General features: G+C 36.1%; 2 protein-coding genes across 2 annotated transcripts in view; one reads left to right on the top strand and one right to left on the bottom strand.

Moving 5' to 3' along the window:
- The window catches only part of VPS13A (vacuolar protein sorting 13 homolog A), a 98,034-nt gene extending 80,921 nt beyond the window's left edge, over positions 1 to 17,113 (top strand). Inside the window, exons 66-72 of the mRNA XM_072404116.1 lie at positions 591 to 636; positions 726 to 849; positions 1,174 to 1,288; positions 8,718 to 8,803; positions 9,858 to 9,981; positions 11,653 to 11,727; positions 13,475 to 17,113. Coding sequence (XP_072260217.1) covers positions 591 to 636; positions 726 to 849; positions 1,174 to 1,288; positions 8,718 to 8,803; positions 9,858 to 9,981; positions 11,653 to 11,727; positions 13,475 to 13,525 — 621 coding nt within the window. The 3' untranslated portion in view covers positions 13,526 to 17,113. The remainder of the gene's footprint in view (positions 1 to 590; positions 637 to 725; positions 850 to 1,173; positions 1,289 to 8,717; positions 8,804 to 9,857; positions 9,982 to 11,652; positions 11,728 to 13,474) is intronic.
- A 449-nt stretch (positions 17,114 to 17,562) lies between these two features.
- LOC140325971 (guanine nucleotide-binding protein subunit alpha-14) overlaps positions 17,563 to 22,577 on the bottom strand; it is a 73,210-nt gene continuing 68,195 nt past the window's right edge. Inside the window, exons 5-7 of the mRNA XM_072404115.1 lie at positions 20,999 to 21,128; positions 20,396 to 20,549; positions 17,563 to 19,978 (exon numbers count right to left, since the gene is read on the bottom strand). Coding sequence (XP_072260216.1) covers positions 19,788 to 19,978; positions 20,396 to 20,549; positions 20,999 to 21,128 — 475 coding nt within the window. The 3' untranslated portion in view covers positions 17,563 to 19,787. The remainder of the gene's footprint in view (positions 19,979 to 20,395; positions 20,550 to 20,998; positions 21,129 to 22,577) is intronic.

The following is a 22,577-nucleotide window of genomic DNA, read 5'->3' as shown; positions in this document are numbered from 1 at the left end:
TGTGCAGTCTATTTTGAATAAGGCAATACATTTTTGGCCTTAATTAGGAAGAGTTCTTTTTTAAACGTGTTATTTAAGTGTCCCAAAGCAACAATCAAAAATCATCTTGGAGTGGACCAACTATAGCATTATGTGTTCAGGTTAATTGCTCTTTAGGCTGCCATCTATTCTAACAGTAGTGAATTTAGGATTTTACTCCTACAGATGACATTGAAAACAAATTCCATTTTATGAGGTGAGCTAAAAAAAAACTTTTTGACTAAAGTTTTTTTATACTTTTTATTCTCTCAATCTCTGTGATCAATGTATTTATCCATTACATTTACTTTATATGTGTGCATCCAGTATTAGTGTCATAATTATACCTGGATTGCAGTTCAGAATGATATCAATTTTGATGGTGGTGAGAAGATTTATTATCAGTATTTACATGAGTTACTGGTTATCCAATTTTAATGCAATACCCTCCAAACCATCACTCTGTTCACTTCTGCTCCGTTGTTCAGAAATGTTTAGTTGCTGGCATATGTAAATGGTATTGGTCATCAACACACCTTTCAATGTGAGCCATTGTTTTTTCTTTTCTTTAGGGCTTTGTCAGTGGTATAACCGGGATTGTAACAAAGCCAATTAAAGGTACAGTCAATTAATAAGTCTGCTGCAGAAATTATGCTGCATGGTTTTGTGTGGGAAGGTTCTTACATTTAACATGTTACATTTCCTAGGTGCCCAGAAGGAAGGAGCAGCAGGATTTTTCAAGGGTGTTGGCAAAGGATTAGTAGGAGCTATAACCAGGCCAACAGGTGGCATTATTGATATGGCCAGCAGCACATTTCAGGGCATCAAGAGGTAAATCTTTGCACATGTGTGATATATTTTGCATAAAATGCACCAATGCTGTAAAAATATTTGTGGCTTCTTTTTTTAACAAAGGCATAAAGCCACAATCAGACGAGTTTCATACAATAAACAGAAAAAAATTCTACTCTTGTTTATGTTTATGTTTAAAGGTAAATTGTCCTGCTTTAGTGTAGGCTGAATGTAAAGACAGGAAAAAAAGGTTTAGTCAGTGTTCTTTTGTTAAATCCTGTTTTGGTGTAAAGTACAAGAGAAGACAACCTTTTATATCAGTAGATGCAGAGCAATGTTATTGATTGTTTCTTTTCTTCACAGAGCTACAGACACTTCTGATGAGGTGGAGAGCCTACGTCCTCCCAGGTTCTTACATGAAGATGGGGTCATAAGGCCATATAGGATGAGAGAAGGTGCAGGAAGCCAAATGCTACAGGTGATAAGAACTGAGCTATACAAAACTCATTCCGGTGTCTAGAGGCAAAATATCAATTTTGGCATAAAGTATACTATAAGACATATAGTATACCTTGGAAAAAAAGGCATAAAATGATAAAAAAAAACAATATTGGATTAGTACTAAAGGAAAAGGATTCTGTACAATAATTTATTATTGTATTATGCTGCCTAATATATTTTTATCATGGTCTTTCAAAATGTAAACACTTAAAAGGACTAATACATATTTTATTACTATTATATAGTATGTTATTTTACTTTTCTCTGGGGATTTTGAGTCTAAATGAAGTTGTATGGTTTAAGGTATAACAAGCAACACCTCAAAATGAACATTTTTTTCATAAGTATTTACAGAATTTGATTGGATGATTATACTGGGCAAGTAATCTACAACGTGCCCAATGTGCACAATAAATAGTACATCTGAAAGTTAACACAGAGGAGGACCTTAAGAAACCCAAACGCTTTTTTTCATGTAAGGGAGGTTCTACTGGTTTAGCTTTTCTTTCCCTCAATAACTGTGTGTTTTGAATGGCATGAAGTAATGGATTGATAAATGGCTTATGTGGTGCTTCAGAGTTACTCCATGGTTTTCCAGTTCTGTAGAACAATGACTAATTGCCTTACTCCTGATGAATTTTGTAATGTAGGAATTTCAGTTGCCTTGATCCCAAAGCAGCATTATATTAAAAACTCCTTGATGCAAGTTTTCTTCTCCATCTCATCACCATTTTACTAAGAGAGCTTAGAAAAATTAGATCATCTAAAACAACTAGATCAGGAGTCTGTGTCTAGTCATCCAGATGGCTGATCTAAACAATAAAACCATAGACCTATTGAGGGATGAATGTTTTTGTACATATTTTATAATACTTTGAGTGAATATTACACTTAGTATGTGTGTATACAATGCTAAAACATTTCTTTTCTTTTTTATCCTCTGAATTTTTAAAACTGCATAGTATGTTTCTGTTCAGTAAGCATTTCATTATCCATTTATTGTTTATTTTCACTTTTAATGCATGCTTATGCATTTATGTTAATCTTTTGTTTCAATGTATTAAAAAATAAACACATTATATAAAACAGGGCATTTTTATTGTGTTTAACTATAGGTTATTTGACATAAGTTTCAGTTCATTTATTTGCATTTGTTACTGCTTTATGATAGCCAAGGAGGCTTGTCTTAAGTAGTTAACTAATAGTTGTGTTCCATATTTAATTTAGGCTAGATATTCACAAACTTGTGTTATATATATCTCCTATCTCTTATATCTTTTATCTTATAGGTATATATATCTTATAGGTATTTAGGTACACTCACAACATTTTTAGTGTACAGCTCACTCAAAATATTTTTCTTAGCTTTCAAGGACATTTTAAAACAATTACCATTCTTTGCTTACGCTGCTAGTATTTGTAAAAAGACCATCACTTTAGTATATTATCGTGTTTTAAAATATCTTCCCTTGCTCTAGGACACACCTTGTTAATTATTTATGTGCATTTTTTGAAGAGTGATACAATTGAAACTATATATTACACAAAATTTGTTTTTTTTTAAGTCCAGTTTAAACTGGTTAGTAACAACCTGCTAAACAAGGTTTAAGGCATCCCCCATCTAACACCTTAAGGCTTTCTGTAAAATGCTCATTTATCGGAAAAAAGGTTAAAGAGCATGTCCTGTCTTAATATTACTGTATGTACTTTAAATATTCTAATACTGTAAAGAAATCCAGCCTGTACATTAATAACATCCCTGTCTAAAGAATCCCCCTTAAACAGGTACATTGTCCTACAAAAAGACTACAACTTTTTAATGCCTTGTTTTATTGGCTCAGCAAGTTAAAACAGTATTATAGGCTTTCCTAAGATAGTGTTATCGTCAAAAAACGAGGGCATGAGCTTTCATGCTTTTGTTTTTTAATTTCTTTGGCTTGGCTTCAAGATCATAGTTAGCATATCATTATATGCTTTATCAACAGTGTGAAGTTGTTCCAAAAATGTATCACTTGATCAATTGAAATACAAAATTTACTTGGGTCCAAATATTTTAATAAGCATTTAAACATTTCAGCACCCACTTGGCTAACAGCTTATGCATACTCAATTAATCATAAAGTATAAATGCCCAACGCCTTTGTTTTAACTGGGACCCACTGATAGCTGCCCAAGTTGAGTCCTGAAGGTGACCAGAAATTTCAGGACATTGCTGCTTCACTGGTGCGTCACCTGTTTTGGGCATTTTATGTGGTAAACTGCCACACTGAGACCATTTTTGTCAGCACTGAGTCATTTCAGTATTACTACCAAGGTATATACAAGCCCCGATGAAAGGGGAATTTGCTGGACTTCCAAAATGTATTAGCTATAGTTTCGTTGTTGGACTTTAAATTGTGGACTTTTATATAGTATGGCACTGCTCTCTACATTCTTTTATCCAATTTCAGAGGTTGGCACTGTTAAAAGCCACCTATATCTTGCTGCACCTTTTCTCTGCTATGTATGACTGGCACTTCTCACTCATAATATATATACATAAATGACCAGATTTATTAAAGCTCTCCAAGACTGGAAAAGATACACTTTCATCAGTGAACCTTGGTGATCCAGGAATGGATCTGGTCCAAGATTGAAAACATGTGCTAACAAATACCAAATGACTTTTACAAAATCCAGCTTTAATAAATCAGACCCAATGTTTGCATCATACACTGTCGGATTTCCTTTGGTGTTTTCTTCTGCAGGAACAAGCTAACACCAGCTAAACCTACACTCATGCACACATTAAAATCACCTTGGTTTCTGTTTGGTAAATTTAAGAATAGAGTCACACAGCTTGTGTTTTTCGGAAAGTTATCGGCCTTACAGGAGGATATAGTCAACTGTCTATCTGGCTTAAAAATGTAATGCCCCCACCTTTAATGCTACCACTCTGACTATTTAAATCAGAGGTCAGCAAACTTTTTTGGCCACTAGGCTATTTCAGGGGTAGGCAGGAGCACACTAGGCCGTACTCGCTCTCGAGTCCCACCCCAATGGCTCCGTCCCCCACAAGGAACACTGCCTGAAGGGAAATCCCTCTCCTCCGCAATGCATACAGAGGAGAGGGAATGTTACCTATTTACCCTGGCGGCAGAAGTGTTAATGCTGGCCGCGGTAAATAGGGAAGGGAGCCACCACACGGAGGCTCAAGAGCCGCATGTGGCTCCGGTAGTTTGTTCCAGCTCCGCCACTGGTTGCCGGCCGGGATTAGGCCGGATCCGCCAGGGGGCGTTAGGCCGGAACAAACTACCCGCTGGGCCTAAAGGCCAGAGTTTGCTGACCTCTGATTTAAAGGTTCCTAGGTTTAAAAGATAATTATGTAGTCCTGGTAAAAAGCATTCCTCTGGACTTGTCCATTTTTTAAAATCAAATGTCAAATAGTGAGAGACTCCTGAAATAGACCACAGAATGTAAATGCAGATATTTCTTGTTTTTTTTCTGTGTAAGTCTAGCTTCAACTTTCCTCTCCCAGCTCTTGAGTCAAAATGTTGGTAGTAAGACCACTAATTACTTTAAAGTACCAATGTAAAGACTTGTGAAGAGGATACATTTATGTTAAACTTTTGCATGAAAAATCCAAAAATGTGTATAATTCTATTTTTTTGTTTTATAGCTAGATCTACAAAATATTTAGACATTTTTTAATATTTTTCTTGGTTAGTGAAATGTTTCCTTTTGTGCATTGTTTGAATTATTTTACTGAAAAGCAAAAACCTACATAAAGATTTAAAATATCAACTTGGTGAACACATTTGCTGCAGGTTCCTGCTGTCATTTTCATTAGTTTCATCCATTAGACCCCCCATCTGACTTTTCATCCATTGCCCTGTATGGTTCTTGTTTTACCAGAACGTCTTGTTCTGTTCTTCCCCTGGGGCTAAATAAAGGCTTAGAATCAACATGCAGTTGCTACCTGGAAGCATTTCATTTTTGTGAACATTTTTTATCTCTACCTTGGTCAAATGCCTAATGCTCTTACTGCCTTGAAGTAATTATAGTTTTTCCTAAAGGCTACAGGAATTTGGAGCTCCATTTGTATGTCTATCTTCTCAAGGTGTATAGACATCAAATGGAACATACGTCTTAATTCTCAGTCAACTACTGAATTCTAAGCACAGATTATAGGTGCAACACATAATAGAAAAGCGTTGCTTTTCTATCCAATGTATTGAGAATTCACTTTTAAATCTGCAAAATAAAATCAATAATGTAAATGAATTAAAGGCAAAGTGTTATAGCTTTATTTGGAAACTAACAGATGAACACTTCCAGTAGAATGGCTCATACCATTTGAATCCTATATTATAGACTGACCAGATCAGGATTCTGACCTTAATCCCATTGATATGCTGTTGCCCCTAACACATATATGAACTGAAATACTTCAGAATGAAACTGAAAAATGACTTCAAATACATCTTACCATATAGTGGTGGATTGATGAGTAAACCTTATCTGTACCTCCTCCTTATTAACCTCATCTTCTGACATCCTCTAACTAGCAGTTCCCTTCAAGCCCTTTAGAAACAGGATGTGATATGAAATATCCTAAACTAAGCATGGTTATTCTGTATAAGCATCTTTTATACTTGGTGGTCAGGAGCTATACTTAGCCAGGAATACTGATAAGCCAAGAGGTGGTATGCCGCACACCATCTTTAGCCAGGCAAGGTAGTTTGTGACAACTTTCTACCCTCCCGTTCACCCTTTTACCTGGTACACACTGTGGTGTCATGAAGTGGACACAGAAGGCCAGGTACCTGGAGGAACTTGCTGCTGTTTTTAATTGTTAGGCAGAGGCAGCAGGAAGGTGAAAGGAAATATTAAGAGGAGAGTATGTTTTGGCAGTGAGGAAAATATGGGACGAGCTTTCAGAGTGTCAAATCTCAGGTGTTAGGTTATTGAGGACAACATTGTCCCCCTTGGCTCAGTGTCCTCTGCTGCAATCAGTATGTGGCAAATGGGCTTTTTATGCCTAAAAGTCAGGGCAGTATTTGACTCATCAATGCAAGGGAGGGTGTTCACCCTTTTAAATTTTCAATGCAAGGGCAAAATACTATTCTTCCACTGTACCAGTATGTGGAACTGTAGGGAGGTGCTTTATAAGAACCTTTTTGCAACATTTCCTAATGGTGGAAGAATCCCCTCCAATGACAAATGTGTCTTCAATTCTTTGATACCTGAAGGAAGGAGTAATTGTGTCAGGAGCTGCCACTAAAGTTTTTTATGCTATAGGAAACTGGCCTTGCTGAAAGCAAATCTTTCAGGTAATAGCATGATTCACTGATTGAAAATTGAATTGAGTTCAAGGGTGATTTGTACACATTTAGAGGTAAGGAAGCCATATACTCCTGGCTGTATTGGCGGAATCACTGTCCAGAGCTTGGATAGTATGTACTAAAGTTTCTGGCTTGTCTAATACTGATTTCAGTAGGAGGTTTTGTGAATCCAGCGGTCCCAACAGTGTGAGCCATCTCTCTTGAACCTATTATGTAATAACAATTGGTTCAAACCCCCTTGGAGCAGATATTATAGACTAAATGTGTATGTTCACCTGAAAATAAATTATACCCGCCTGCTCTTCTGAACAATTTTGGTGCTTCACCACTGTAAATGTGCTACTCAATTTTTCCACTGCTGGGTTGAAGCCAAAGTTTAACAGCAGGATAAATCCCACTTCTGGTTCGGAGTTTGCAGCCTATTCTAGTGCTCCAGTGCTGTAAAGCTGCCAAATAATTTTTACACAGCTGAATATGTGCTGCAAATGTTCCAATGTTTATAGCAAAGTAAATTCTAAGTTGCTCCTCAGCTTCTTCTATTGGTCTGGCATTGTGAAAAGTGCCACAAAATGTTACTACAGCCTCAATCCAGATGAAAAATTTCTAATGTTTGCAGCAGGTTTATTCCCACTATACTCCAAAGGTTTGTGGGCCTTGTAATCCATTACATAAGTGAAACCTATTAATACACATTAAAATTAATATTAAAAAAAGAACTCTACTTGTTTTATGTCATTTTTGAAAACTTTGTTAATATGCTCCACGCGTCATTTTTTTTTTTTTTCAAAAGCTTGCAAAACAGCGGAACTCTCAATATAGATTTCACTGGGATTTGTTGTAAAGTTTGGGTTAGCCAAAGTTTAAACTCTTGGCAGATCATATCCCCCCTAAGGGTCCTTGTACTTTTTCCATTATTAAATTTAATTAGTAAAACACTTGTCACAAAATTTACAATGCCATATATTTATTGAACAACGGTTTGTTAAAGAAGTGCAAGTTATAAATAGTAACAGTTAAAACAGTTTATATTTGGGATGCCCATTCATGCACTATCATGTCACACACACTGTTCTCATGGTACACGGTGCTCATGTACTAAAGAAGTTCATCACTTTGCTGCTCCTTCTCTATCCAGTCACAGAAAGGACAAGGCCTGTTTTTTTTTTTTTTTTTTTTTTTGCTTTTTAGGGATCGATTTTAAAATAAAAATGCTTCTTTACTTACAAGTAATTTAGCTTAAACTACAATCCTTCCTTATAGCGGCCTATACACATGGGACCAAATATATCAGCGCAGGGTGAGTTAGTTGTGAATGATATAGCATAGCTTTCGTCCAGGTCCACTTTTTCTTCCATTGCAGTGTCTCTGTGGAACAGCTCTTCTGTTTCTGGACCTTATCCTCTGATCACACCATCAGTAAAGCCAAATATCATAAAACAAAGTAGGCAAGATATGCTTGTCAAACTCCTGAGAGGCTCACTTTATGTTAGAAGAACAAAGTGTGTTTAGGAAGGGCTCTGCTGCTTCTAATCATCATTATATGCTAAAGTAAACTGTGCTATTCTTTAACAGCCAACTGTTTTATTTTTTTGAACATTTTGAGTAATTTAGAAATGTCAGATTCAGAAAAACAATAAACGGTATAGATTAAATGCATGGAAGATATAGTAAGTTTAGCAGCAAGAACATTCTGTTATAATAACTGCCTAAAGAATTCGGAACCTTCCTCAACAATATAGATATCTTCCAATGCTGCATCACAACAAGAGAATGAACAAGACAGAAAATAAAAGTAACCAAAGGGGTGAAGGGAGAGAAGAAAGTGGAAAAGTAATGAGAAAGTATAAAAATAATAGGGGAATCTGTCATATATTCAATAAACCAACCATAGGGCCAAGCTTTAGATTTTAGGTCCACTTTACCTGGAATTTGTGTATCTTCCCAAATGGTTTTTGCTCTCCTGGTTAGAAAATGAAAACTCAGTTTGTCTTTTGGTAGTGGGTATTAAAGTATTGCTGCTTTTCCATTACAAACACTTTCATTTTTAATTAACAGAACATGTTCATGTTCCTTTTTTTCTAGAAAATTGAAAATGGAAGATTTGCCAAATGTAAATATTTTGCCCATGTAATGGTCAATAACACAGATTTACTTATGATCATGAAGAAGTAAGTTTGAATATAATTCTTATATCTGTTTCTAGAAATAAATTCCTTAGACATTATGAAGCTCCTGGTCCTACAAATTTTGATTCTATTTGATGGTATGTTTTCATAATTTAACACTGTTAGTTCTTTATGTATATGTGACAGGTATCTTTTAGGTGTTGTATGAAAAAGGTAATAGCATAACAATTCGAGACAGACAACACAGATTGTACATTGATGATTTAGAATTTCAATAAAAGATGTATTTATGGAAACTCCTGAGAATTGGCAAAATAATAAGATAGAACGCAGTTAAAACTGCATTCAGAAGATTAGGACCTACTCTTACCTGTGAGGAGCATGCCTGAGCCATTTATCTCTGCTAAAGGCCTTTTCTGCATCTACGGCACAATGGTTTCCAAGAGGGTATGATGGATAAAGAGCAACGTTTTCAAGTGTTGTCTTTGGTATCGTAATCTGATATAAATCCTAGCTGAACCTGGTAGATAGTGGACTTTAGAGAGAGACTTTTGTGACAAACAGTGAAGAGGTATCTGTGGGGATCGGGCATGGTGGATAAAGAGCTGGGCATTTCCTCTTCTGTAGAGGGCATTTCTGAGGACTGAAAAATCGTAACAGACGGCATAGAGATTGTCCTGATATGGTTGACATTTCCATGGTCATTTTACTAATGTGTGACTGTGTCTTAAAGTTGTATGTTTGTATAAGTGATAACTCCCTATGGTTTAGCTTTTCCTTCTCTTTTCAGTTTGCAGTTGCTTTTTGTAGTAACTATTTGAATGACGCTCATAAAGTTACATGTATGTTTTATTGAGAATTCTCCTTGGGAATGTGTTGTGCTGCCACTATTTTTTATTATGTTGCTGTTACAATAGGAATATACATTTTATAATCACGGCATGCTTAAAAAATAAAAAGTATTCTCTAGCATATAACATACCCAGCTATTAGGTAAGGGTTTATTTCACACATTTATATTTAACATGGTATCCTGTTTTGAACTCTTATCGTTGTGTTCCGTAACTTTTTAACCTTTGGATGTTTTATTACCTAGTGGGATTTTGTTTGTTACCAAAGGAACGTTTGGACAACTTACTTGTGAGTGGCAGTACAGTTTTGATGAGTTTACCAAAGAGCCAATCATTGTGAGTGGTAGAAGACTGCGCATTGAAGCAAAGGTAAGTACACCTTTTTTATATATTCCAAAAAAAAAATTATGGTATGAAAAATAGCTTGGTCATTAGTGGTGTATCACTGCAAATATTTCACATCATCTTTGTTACTGAAGGTTCTTCTACTTGTTTCCATTAAAAAGGAATTATAACAAATCCTGCAAATAGATAAATGAATATGTGCACATTACTTCTTGATCAGGCTAAAAAATCTCAACCATTTATGGAATATGTAAGCTGTAAAGTATCATAATAATTTAAAATGTTATATAAGTTTTAGATACGCATTTCCCTTACAGAATTTAAATAGTTGTGAAGATGTGTCAGTGCGGTATGTCTTACAAGAGCACTTTTGTAGTCAAGGTCATACAACACTTAGTACATGTCAGTAAACTATAAGAAATCTATAAAAGGACTTTAAGTAAATCTATGTGTAAATGTTTTTCTTCTTTTGGCTTAAATGTAATGGCAACTTAAGCTAAGTACTATTGTGGCCTATCATCAGCACAATACCAGTAATGCATTAGATTAGCATTTCTCAGCTAGAGTTCCTCCAGAGGTTACTGGTGGTTCTTATGTAGTGTGCAGTGGCAGAAAGCTCTCCCAACCAATGGTTTATATATAATTCTGGCACCAACGCCACTTCACAGATCCAGCAGCATAAGACCAGTGTAGCTACTCCTCGCATATGTTAGTAACCACTGACACCAATAATTGTATTTGCTGACTTTTTGATTCACAGCTGACCATCGAATGTGGAAGCCAATCTTCCTTTTGACCACCAATGTAAGGGGACTCTTCACTGTCCACCAATGTGATGGGGGTCTTTCTTTAACTCTACCACTAAATCCTGGTATGCTCCCTTGTTCCCGTACCATCAGGGCTTTATTCCTTTGTGCTATTTTTGGCCATCTTGGTCACCTGGGCCGGCATGATGTAATTCCCACACAGTGCACAGGAGTTCCTTTAGTTCTGGCACCTATAGGGAAGCAGTGATGTGCCTGGTATCCTGACAACTAACTGATTTTGACATCTAAAATGTGCTATCAGGCAGTAGGATTGTTTATTGCAGAAGGGACAACGCCTGTCCCTTTCTGTATTAAAACGCTGCCACATCTTTAGGCATTTCTTCATTGACTATGGATTCCAAAGGGATACTGAGAACTCATATGTTCACATATTTCTACCTTTATTATACTATTGCAAGACAGAGATTCCATGAACTCTGAAAATTCATTAAAGGGGTCCTCCAGTGTAAAATGATTAAACAAGGCTGCTTTGAATACTGTTCATACATGGTTGGATTTTTGATTTCCCTGAGATTGTCCTTCAGAGGAAGTTTTTATTCATAAATGTGTTGTAATCCCCAATCATTACAGTGTTTATCTTTGTAGCTCTAACTTTAAATATTGGCTGAGATAGCATTGTGATATTTTGATCTATTGTGCAGCAAAACTTCCAAATGCGCCTGTTTACTGTACAACCTGTTCTTTGAAGATCACAGGCTTAAAGTGGATGAAAATTCCATAAATGAATGCAAACACTGAGATTTCACTTCCTCTAAGAAGTGGCCAGAACATGCGCGTGCATTACCAAGAGCCACATAGCAGATTCCTTAGGCGAAACATGGATAAAAATGATGAGTGTTTCTTACAGCTGAAATTGTTTATTCTGCAGGAACGAGTGAAATCTGTTTTTCATGCCAAGGAGTTTGGAAAAATAATCAATTTTAAGACTCCAGAAGATGCCAAGGTAAATACAACATCAAATGAATGATTATTGGCTTGGCTGACTCCAGGAGGTGGCAACTTTTTTACTTTTGTGTTATATAGAGACTGTTCATACACATTTCTGTACTGTACAATTGTTGTATTGTATTTTATATGGTATTACACTGTTGTAATGCTGGGTGATGGAGAATGCATTTACAGTAAAAAAACATGTTTTTCTTTTTTAAATCAATACATGGGATTATTTTTCTGAAATGGTATCCACATCTCTACCTTTCCTTGTACTGTATAAGTCCATAATATAACAATACAACAGAGGACCTTTCTAGCGTGTGACATTGCTCATTTGCTCATACTCATTGCTCATACAATTGCTCATACTTTCTGAGGGAAGCCTGAATTCTCATACCTATACAGAATGCAAGGTACAGAGCCTTTTATTTTTATTTATTTTATGTAATAGACTTAACAATATGGACATAACAGTATTGCTGTTAAGTCTATTGCAAAACTTTGCTACATAACCCCTAAATCAGATCTGGTCCAACCAGTTAACTTCAGAAGTCACATAATTACTTGGATAGGTGAACCTGTGTGCAATAAAATTGTCACATGATGTCTATATAAATACAATAAATAGAGCGGTACAGAAAGGCTCCTGACTCTGCCACACCACTAAGCAAGCTTCACAAAGACAACGAGCTTTGTGGTTATACTAAGATGTGGCGGACTCCTCGAACACACAGGAGAAAATTTCCTAGTCAGATGAGATTGAAATTTAACTTTTCTTGGGGAAAACCTGTTTCGATCTATAGATTTCAGACTGGTTAAGCTCCCAGAAGGGCAATGACCCCAAACTGCTAAATCAGCACTGGGGTGCAGTATATTGCCTGGTCAAAGCCCAAACCTCAATCCAATTGGCAATCAGTAACACAACCCCTGCATTTTAAAGCAGTTGGCATAGTGGATCTTCTAAGCTAAAAGAGAACCCAAGAGATTTGCAGATAAAATGCAGAAAAAAGTGTCTGTACAAAGTACTGACTTTAGGGAAGTGAATACCTATGCAGACTTTATTTTGATAACTATGACTCCCTCTATAAATACAAGTATTCCCTGGGTTAAGGACATCCGACATACAGACAACTACTAGATACGATTGGGGCTTCCCTCCTCCCTGGTGTGCAGGACGGAGGCTTGGAGGGGGCGGTTTGCATGACTTGCAGAAAAAATCTTTTTCTAAACACAGCTGAGACTGAGCTCTTCTGCAAGCTCTTGTAACTCTTTATTGACCAAGACAAACTCTGCAGTTGTTTCTTTTTTGCATATGAAAGCACAGCTTGCTCCAGGAGTTAATGAATGTCTAGGCTCCATAAAGTTTTTGTGTTTTTTTTCTGCTTTGTTTGTGATTAGATCAGAGTGAGGATTTTATACAATAACTGACACCACCCCGCTTAATAATACGTTGAGACAAACATCTGTCCTAACTGCATTTAATAAAATAATGTACCTGTTCCGACTTACAAACAAATTCAACTTAAGAACAAACCTACAGTCCCTATCTTGTATGTAACCCGGGGACTACCTGTATAGTGTAGTTAATGTAGTCACCCTAAGATAGGAAGTATGCTACTTTTATGACTACCAGGTAATAATAAGGAGAAAAGCCCAAACAGAAACAAATGCTTTTTATGTAATGCTTTTTATTTTAGCTGCTGTTCAGTGCTGCTCAGATGCAATCAGATAATGTTTATCATAATTTATTTCCACAGTGGATTTTATCCAAATTAGAAGAAGTCCGAGATCTCCAACCGAAGCCATGAGAGGGGACCTGAAGTAGCCAGTAACCACAAGCTGGACCTGAAAATATTCAGACTTCCTGGCCTGCCAAAACATTTGTACAACATTTTTGAATGGTATTAATCAGCTATTTTACCAAATGATTAGTGTATGACAGGGGTGCCCACACTTTTTTGGCTTGCGAGCTACTTTTAAAACGACAAAGTCAAAATGATCTACCAACAACAAAAATGCTAAACATATATTTATTTATATATATACCGAGTATGACACAGAAGTGACTGAAGCTAATTAGACATTGAACGGCAGAACATTGCACAGACATTGCACTACAAGACTATAGTGACAGGAAAGCTTCAGGTTCACCTGTCATGGGAGAATGACGTGCTGCACAAGAATAAGAACTGCTAATCTGTACAAAGGTATCTCGGTACCCTGACCCCGAGCCTGAACTGACTTGGCTGCCCAGCACTGCTCATCTCAGACTGCCCTCTCTGCCTCCCTCCCCACTCCCCACTGTTACACAAGCCTTCTGGTGTTGTCTGACGAAAGACATCCCCAGCATTTCTATGGGTAAACAGCAGAGAGGGGTAAGGCAGGGCTCCACGATCGACTCGCGTTGCCCTTGCGATGAACCAGTAGATCGCGATCGACGTTGTGGGCACCCCTGGTGTTTGATTGCTAAAGATTTTTTATATACACATATATATACTGCTTACCTAAAATTGATTTTTGACAAATATTTCTAGTAGAAGCCCTGCTATCACTATGTGTATAAATACTGTCTGCAGTAGTTCTATGTATGTGAGTGAGCAGGATAATGCAGCTTCAATAAATGACACTGTCTGGTACATGTAGAATGTGTACAGTAAAAGAAATGCTGCTGTGTAAAATATTGTACTACTACAGAAAAAGTTTACATTCATTTCCAGTTAATAGTTTATTGAAATGTACACATTGACTAATCTTTTAATGTCCTTTTACTTTTTATAGCCTTAATATGGTTTAAGTTATTTGTTTGAATGTACGCATGTTTTCAATATAGAATATGTGGTGCTACGGCCTTTTTTTTTGCACTAGCTGAATAATGAAGGGATATAGTTTTTCCTTTTCTGCATCCAGCCTTAACTAGAGACACAATGTATATACAGTTCTGCATTTTCACTGCATATTACACCCATGGAATCTGAATTCCCAACCTCGAATGTCTGATTTGGTGGTGTCACACTCCTTGAACCCCTATGTCTGGAGAAGAAGGGGCAGGACTAATCAGGTTGGGATGTAGAATGTGTGAGCTGGCACAGAACTATCTTGCAGTAGAGGAACACAGGGTGATGACTGATTCTTTACTGTCCAATAACAGGCTGGATTGTTGGTGTCGGATAGGAATGTGTATATCTGAAAACAAAATTTAACAGAAATACAAATCCTTTGGCAGGTAAAAAGCTTCCATATCTATATTGTGTAATTTAGTGGTTTGTCCCGAGTTCAGCTTTAGGGAATTTGCAAACTTTGAAAACATTTTCTTGCTGATTAGTTTCAGACATATAGGAGCCTCATATGTCCAGTAGCGCTCAATGTGGATTTTTAGCTGTTGGTTTTTCAGCACTGCTGATTAGTATTGATTAGATTTGTGCAGGAGGACTGATAAAATCATTAGCATTCCTCCTATTTTAGCAATTTTATCATCAAGCCCCAAATTTCCTCAGGTTTCTAACATCGATGATCTAATGGTTTGGTAATAAAATAACTAATTTAAAACAAAAACTAGTTAAGGTTTTCAAGCACCTTGGCTGTACTAGGTATGCCCGCCCTAGACTTCTTCACCATCGCAGCTCCTGTAATAAAAAAAAAAAAACCTCCAAACTTTTTACCAGGCTAACAATAACATTTTGGATTAGATAAGTGGATAGACTAATAAACTAAACCATTTCCTTTGATGTGCAGCTAGCAACCTTACAAGTGAAATTTTGTGTCCTAAATGTCCTAATTATTCATTATTTAGAATTTTTTTAACCATTAATAATAAAACTACTTAAATACCTGTAAAATTTTTACAGAATTCAAAAAATAAATACAAAATTACCTTTGATTTGTAAATACCTCAATCTTCCTATTTATAAAATAGTGATTTTCAGGTCTTTTAAACAGAACACATTATCATTGTATATTTTATCTTCCGTAACACTAGTTGTGAAATGATCACTGGGTGGAGTGCTCTAGATAGAGATCTGAATTGCACAGGAGCATGGTTTTGGCACAACAGTAATATTAGCATTGGTACTGGCAAATTATGATTTGTAAATATTGGCAATAGGAGTATGGTGGACCTTGGGGTTTTAAGGGTTAAGGCTGAGGTAAGCTGAATTCCATACAAATATAAAAAAAACAACCTTTTCATGCAGTCAGTTATTTTGTTATTACACTTTTATATAACTATATAATTATTGAAAATATGTCAGACAATTGGGCTTTCACAGTAAACATATTTACAGGAAAAGGGAGAATTAAAAAAACAGTGGTGACAAATTGTAACCACTGTTAGGTTTGTTTTCTTGTTCCTGTTAAGGTAAATAAATTTAATTCTTACCCATAAGGATAAAAGACTTCAATGGGTATGACATTAAAAGATCCATTTTTTTGCAATTTTTTTTGTCATTTATATTGTAACTTTTATTATAAATACCATACTCTGTACCAGAAATGTGTTTTGTGTAATCATAAACAGGACATAAATCACAGAATAAAAGTGACAAATCACAGAATAAAACGGACAATGCAAACATTGGAATTGTTTTAAAACAAGTCTGAAAGGTTTCCTAACCCCTTCACACTTAAATATGGAGTTAAGCTTTAACTGCAATTAAGAAATTGTTTTTAGGCTCCAGTACTCACAAATAGGTGTTCCAACTGTGCAGAAAGCATAGAACTAAGGCTATGTGAGCGGGTAAATATCTCATTTCAGTGTGCTACAATGACAATGGAGGTTACTGCCATGGAATAATTCAGTCTCATGTTAATAATTTCTGTGTAGCCCTATCCTTGGTTAGGGTGTAAAGGTAAGGTAGTTTTCCAGGCTGACAAATTAGCATTTTTCATGGGTCAATGACAAATATGTATGGGGAAACACATATACTGATTCAGTACTTTGTAACAAAAACTGACACAACTTGCTGGGACCCTATGCTCCAAAAACACCAAAGCAACAGTCACAGCCTGTAGAAGGTTAATACAAGATAGCTAAATGGTAGAACCATACCACCTTCTAGAGAACCTGGCAGACCTATCTATGTCAGTACAACCATTGTACAATGTGGAATACTGAAGAACGTACTATTGAATGCATTAGACAGTTGTGACAGCACCAGGGTGTCCAAGAAGGTCGCAGGGCCATACATGAAGTGTAATACACGCTGTCAATTAATATGTTGGTTTACAAGTATTAGATCCGATAGGTTTTATCACCTTTGTGGACATTGTCACTGAATGAAATGTATCCTGAACTTTTGCCTGGCTGAACTTCTGTGCATTAATCTGTTACTCCAATGACATCTATGTAGAAAATATTTCTTCAGGTCAATAAATTTAAAATAATGCTTGATTTGTAAAAATGATTTGTAGTCTCCTTTTTTCTACTTGTCATACCTGTTTCAGCATGTTTGTTAGATACAAATACTCAAAGGAAGATGGGCAAATACAATAAAACTATGCTTTAGCATCTCTCCTTTTATTTTATCCACCTAGGATCCAGACATAAGAAACACTTGGAAGCACATGGAAAAGGATGAAATGAGGCCAGCTTTTGTCTCTAGGTTCTAATTTTACCAACGTATGAAGAGTAGTGAATGCAAACATCAAATCATAGACCTTCATTACCCTTCACTGTACATAATGACCCTTTCTGTGCTGCTTCCCAAAATGTAAATCCCATGAAATTGCATATTCTTGGGTAAACATTTTGAATCTTGTAACAACTCAGTTTAATTCTTATACAGTTCAACATCCCACTTTAAAACATGGATTTTCTTGAGGCAGGTATAGGAAAATGCAGGAGTCAAAATGTTTTCATACCTTTATTGAAATTGTAAACGCCAAAAAAAAACAAAAAAAACAATACAGTTGAAGTATGTAAAAAGGATTCCCTGCATAAGCCAGCAAACACTGGCAGTAATATGATATAGTCTCATAGCCAGATCCCAGCTGCACCATGTTTAGTGTGGCATATATTGAGGGCCCAAGAAATCATTAAGTAGCTCTAACACAGTCTAATCTTCAAAGTATGGTTCTGGTATTGAAAAACAATAATTACAGTTGCTTTGCATTGGTTTCATATTAGGGATAGCATTTAAGGTCTAAACACAAGACATTCATTACTGATTGAGGACATAGACTGTCCCCTTTCCTCGGATGCAGCTTTTCAGTGGGCTGACAGAACCCAGAAACAGATGACAACACAATGTAACTGGTTTTAAAGTAAATTCATAGTAACCTTGTCAAAGAACAAAAGAAAACCTCATATCTTATACATTTGGAATATCATAATTGTGAGTGGAGATCGCTTATTAGAGAAAAATAAGTCAAATGTAGAGGAATAGATGCCTATGGCACCCCGCACCCCTAGGTATGGTTATCATCCCAATGAGGAGTTCTAACCAAATTTCAGATAGCAACCGCAACAGAACAGTGTGAGCTTCTTTAGCGTTAGCTACAGACCTTGCGAACTTAAGTTACATCATTTATATTACAAGCCAGCCTTCACTGTACTATTCTTTAGTTGGGGAAGACTTTCCAATACACATCAGGAAATAAAAGTACCATTTCCTGTACAATCAGCTCTTATTATGTTATCAAACAAGCAACATTACTTGCAAAAGGACATTTTCTATTTACAAAGGTCTAACATATTATGAATACATTTAAAGCAGAAAAAAAATGATCTTGGAAAAGAATACCAGATTTAAAAATCAAAATCTGAATAACATTGATCCATTGAGCAGTTTACCATGAAATAATATCAAAATACACAAAAAAAAAAAAAGTAAAATAATCCTACACATTGGAGCGTCCGTTTATCGGAGGCTCATCAGTTTACAGAAATTCTGTACTGACATCACCATGTTTTCCTATAAGGCTTATTTGTAATGGTTTTACAAATGTCGGCTTTGCAATACAAGTCATGAGTGATAGTGCAATTTAGGAAAATAAGTTACAAAACCTACAATGACTAAATCTGATTCTCATAAATAAAAGTTGATCATCTGGGTGTGTAAGATTGCTTACAGGCTGCATAGATACGTGTGTAAGACAAAACATCTACCAGCTCGGTTAGAAGTGGCTGAAAAGAGAAATCAGATGAATAGAAATTTTAAAAATTAAAAAAAATAATGGCCACCTATGTATTTCTGAACATAAACTCCTAAAATATGAAATGAAAAAAGAAAAAGCACTTTGATGTGGAGGCCAGAAAGCAGACGGACTGCTAATAAAACAGCTCATTAGAAAATTAAATACAGAACATATACAGCACGTCAAGATCCTTTAGTGTTTTTCGATTTCAGATTGAATATTTTGTTTATATTCAAACAGCCTGACTGGAAGAAAACATGTAAATATATGTATATATGCTTCTACAGATATATACATATACATAATATTTATAAAGAGATACATATTTACAAATATCATTACAATGCTGATTTATTCTGTCTTTGGTATGACATTGTAAAAGGTCCTCAATTAACATTCCTCTCAATAGATAATCTAGCGTCCTGTTTATGGCTCTATTAAATAACCAAATGATCCTCATTCTTCACAAAGAAAAAGGTACATTCTACAATTAGATAGTCAAACACCCCAAATCTATTTAAAAAAATGTAAGATTATTAAAAATGTTGTGTTGCTTTAAAATAGCTAAGGCAACGCTGGTTATAAACTAAAACACAACATCATTTTCATTAAAAAATAAAGAAAACAAGCTTGTCATCTATTTCCACTTTTCATATTTCAGTCTATTTTTTTTAAATATCCTTTTGTACAAACCTTGGATAAAAGAAGCTAAAACATATGGGAAAAGTAAAACCGCATTTAACGTATATATACCACATAAAAAACCCAGTAAACGTGTGGGGAAATTAATATTTTCTCTTCCTGATTACATTTTCACCAGAGATACTCCTAAAAATCAGATCGGTACATTTGGAGGGAAATGTACCATCTTGCCTCGGAGAGGACAAGTCATTGGTACAGAATGACTGAACGATCCACAGATTGCATTGTCCAGTTCTCTTACACCAGGTTGAACTCTCTAAGGTTTAGCTGTAGAATAGTGTCTTTCACAGCAGCAAAGACGAAGCGAATATTCTCTGTGTCTGTAGCGCAGGTGAAGTGAGAATAGATGACCTTCTCTTTGTCTGGGTTCTGGTCTTGGTAGAGTTTTAGAATGAATTCCCGAGCTGATTTGGCGTCTTGCTTGGGACCTTTTTTCACAAACACAGAATAAATTAGAAAGAAAAGAATGCATGCATGTTTTAGAAAACAAACATGTTTTTATATTTGTCCTTCATTAACTCTTCGTTACTTCTAATAAATTCTGGAGTTGACGCTAGCTGGACATATACCAGGGGTGTCAGAATGAAAAGGAGCACTCAGCAGGTAGGCTGAATCTTCACAGTAAATTTAGGTAACTGAGCACAAATATATGCCGAGTCAATAGGTTTCTACTGGGAAAAAATGCTTTAAATCCAGTGAGTATCCCCGATATCTAAATAAAATGTCAAATTTGATATTTAATAAATTATACCAGAAAGTCCCCCAGCTCAAGAACATCATCCAAACTGGCTCTGTGTTTTTCCTTTTGCCAGCTCTATTCCACAGTGATTGTATCAGATACTTACCAGGGAACTCTGGGAAGTAGTCAATTAGGTGAGAGAACTGGATTTTTTCCTCTAGAAGATCCTTCTTATTCAAGAACAGGATGACAGACGAATTCTGAAACCAGGGGTAAGTTATAATGGTCCTGAACAAAGCCTTACTTTCTTCCATTCGATTCTGGAAAATAAAAAAAAAAGGTTTCAGATATTAAAGAAATACCAATGTGCAAGTCAATAGACAATAATGAAGTATTTTAAATGTAAAATGTAATATTGCCCCTTTTTATTATTTCCTGGTGAGCAGTGCGCCCACCATAGGCCAAGTGTGGATTAAAGAATAACTGCTAACAAAGACTGAGGAGTGAACAGCACTGGACTTTTGTATCAGGTCTTTGGAATTCAACAGATCTAAATATATTATTTAAAATATTTTGTTCTAAGACCAAAGGGGAGCATAGAGAAACATTCATAAAGATTTACACATTACCAAACACTTGTCAAGTTTTGAAAACTGTATTGTCCACATGAAGTGTAATGATGCTTTCCCTTTTTAAGCTGCTATACCCAATGTTTGTGTAGATCATTGCTAAACTGTCCTTGATGCAACACATATATGTGGGGATTTACCTCATTGTCACATTCGGCAAGGACCTGATCATATTCACTCAGAGCCACCAAGAAAATGATAGAAGTAACATTTTCAAAACAGTGAATCCACTTTCTTCTTTCAGATCTCTGGCCACCGACATCCACCATCCTGTTAAGCAAACAAAATTAAACTGTATGAAAAATACATACAAATGCAGCATATAAGGTAAAGAAAGTGGACCTGTGCCCAGATCATGCAGTAAAATATTGACATATTCTGAACAAGCAGGATCTAGCTTGAATTCTAACTCTTCTGCCTTTCCTTCCCCCATGCTGGATCTGGGTCAGGAGCCCTGATGACTTGTCACTACATTTCAGGTATGTACACCCAGTAAACTAGCCACAGTCATTTCTTTTTTGGTTACTTGTCATTGACTTAATGCCTGAAGCCCTCTGCGGTATATGAAGATACCCCAGGAGGACAGAACATACATTGCTGACCGACTGAAGGCTGACTTTGTTGTGACCTTTGAGAGTTAATGACTTCACAGTACAGGAAGATACAGAGGTAAGGGTTGGTTGCTTTCAAGCTTTTTTGCTGCTTGGTAGGAATATGTATATTGTTTATTATACAGAAAGCAAGGTTATGCAAAACATACATCATACAGATTTACTCCTCCATGCAATCCAGCAACATCTTACTTCCTCTTTTCTCTCACTACACCATCTCAAGTACTGGAATCCTTTTTTGTTCTGGCCCAAAGTGCACAAAACATTTTATAATGGGGATCCCTTTACCCCGACAACCCTCAAACAATGTGAACACTTCCGTCAGGGTATCCCTACACCCATTAAGCATTCCTATTGGCTGATGATTGTCAGGGGCAGGAAAGCTCCTTATTGTGTCATTTTCTGCAGTAAATGGCAATGCGCCAGACACCTATACACCAAACTATCCTTGGCTTTGGTAGCGTCTGCAGCAACATCATTCTTTTGTAATTTATGTTTTGTGGCTTCCTATACATTTTTTACTTAGTAGCTGGATGCTTACTTGCCAGAAATAGCAGGTAAGCAGACAGACTTGTGGTTAAGAAACCTGAATGGCTGCTGGGAGTGCAGCTTTCCACTCTACAAGTCCATGAAAGACACGGGAATGCTAAAGCTGCTCAGGCTAATATTATTCTTGTAAAGTTAGCCTTCCACAGCCTACAATGAAAACCCCCTATCTTTAAATTAAAAGGGTCAAAGTTTACAAAGTTCATACATTAAAACATATCAATGCAGTGAGTAATTTGTGTATTAGGGCATCTGAACTTCAGAGATGAAAAGTACGAAATAAAAAAAACAAACCACAATTTACTTCAGAAATTATTTAGCTAACATAAGGTCATGGGAAGTGTTCATTCTGACACAATGTTTCCTGTTACATCCTCCTATGTTATTTAAAGAGAATGCATTACTGCTGCTTATCTAGAGACCCAATGTCTGTTCTGAGCATCTATGAACAGGCGCTGTGAAAAATAAATCACTGACTAGGCAATAGTATTTTAATAAAAAAAAAAAAAAAAGAATGTTAACAAGAAAGTAACATGACCAGCAATAAGCAAATGTATTTGTA

The sequence above is a fragment of the Pyxicephalus adspersus genome, chromosome 3 (assembly GCF_032062135.1).
Source record: "Pyxicephalus adspersus chromosome 3, UCB_Pads_2.0, whole genome shotgun sequence".
Taxonomy (NCBI): Eukaryota; Metazoa; Chordata; class Amphibia; order Anura; family Pyxicephalidae; genus Pyxicephalus; species Pyxicephalus adspersus.
This window is presented reverse-complemented; position numbering and strand designations above follow the sequence as displayed.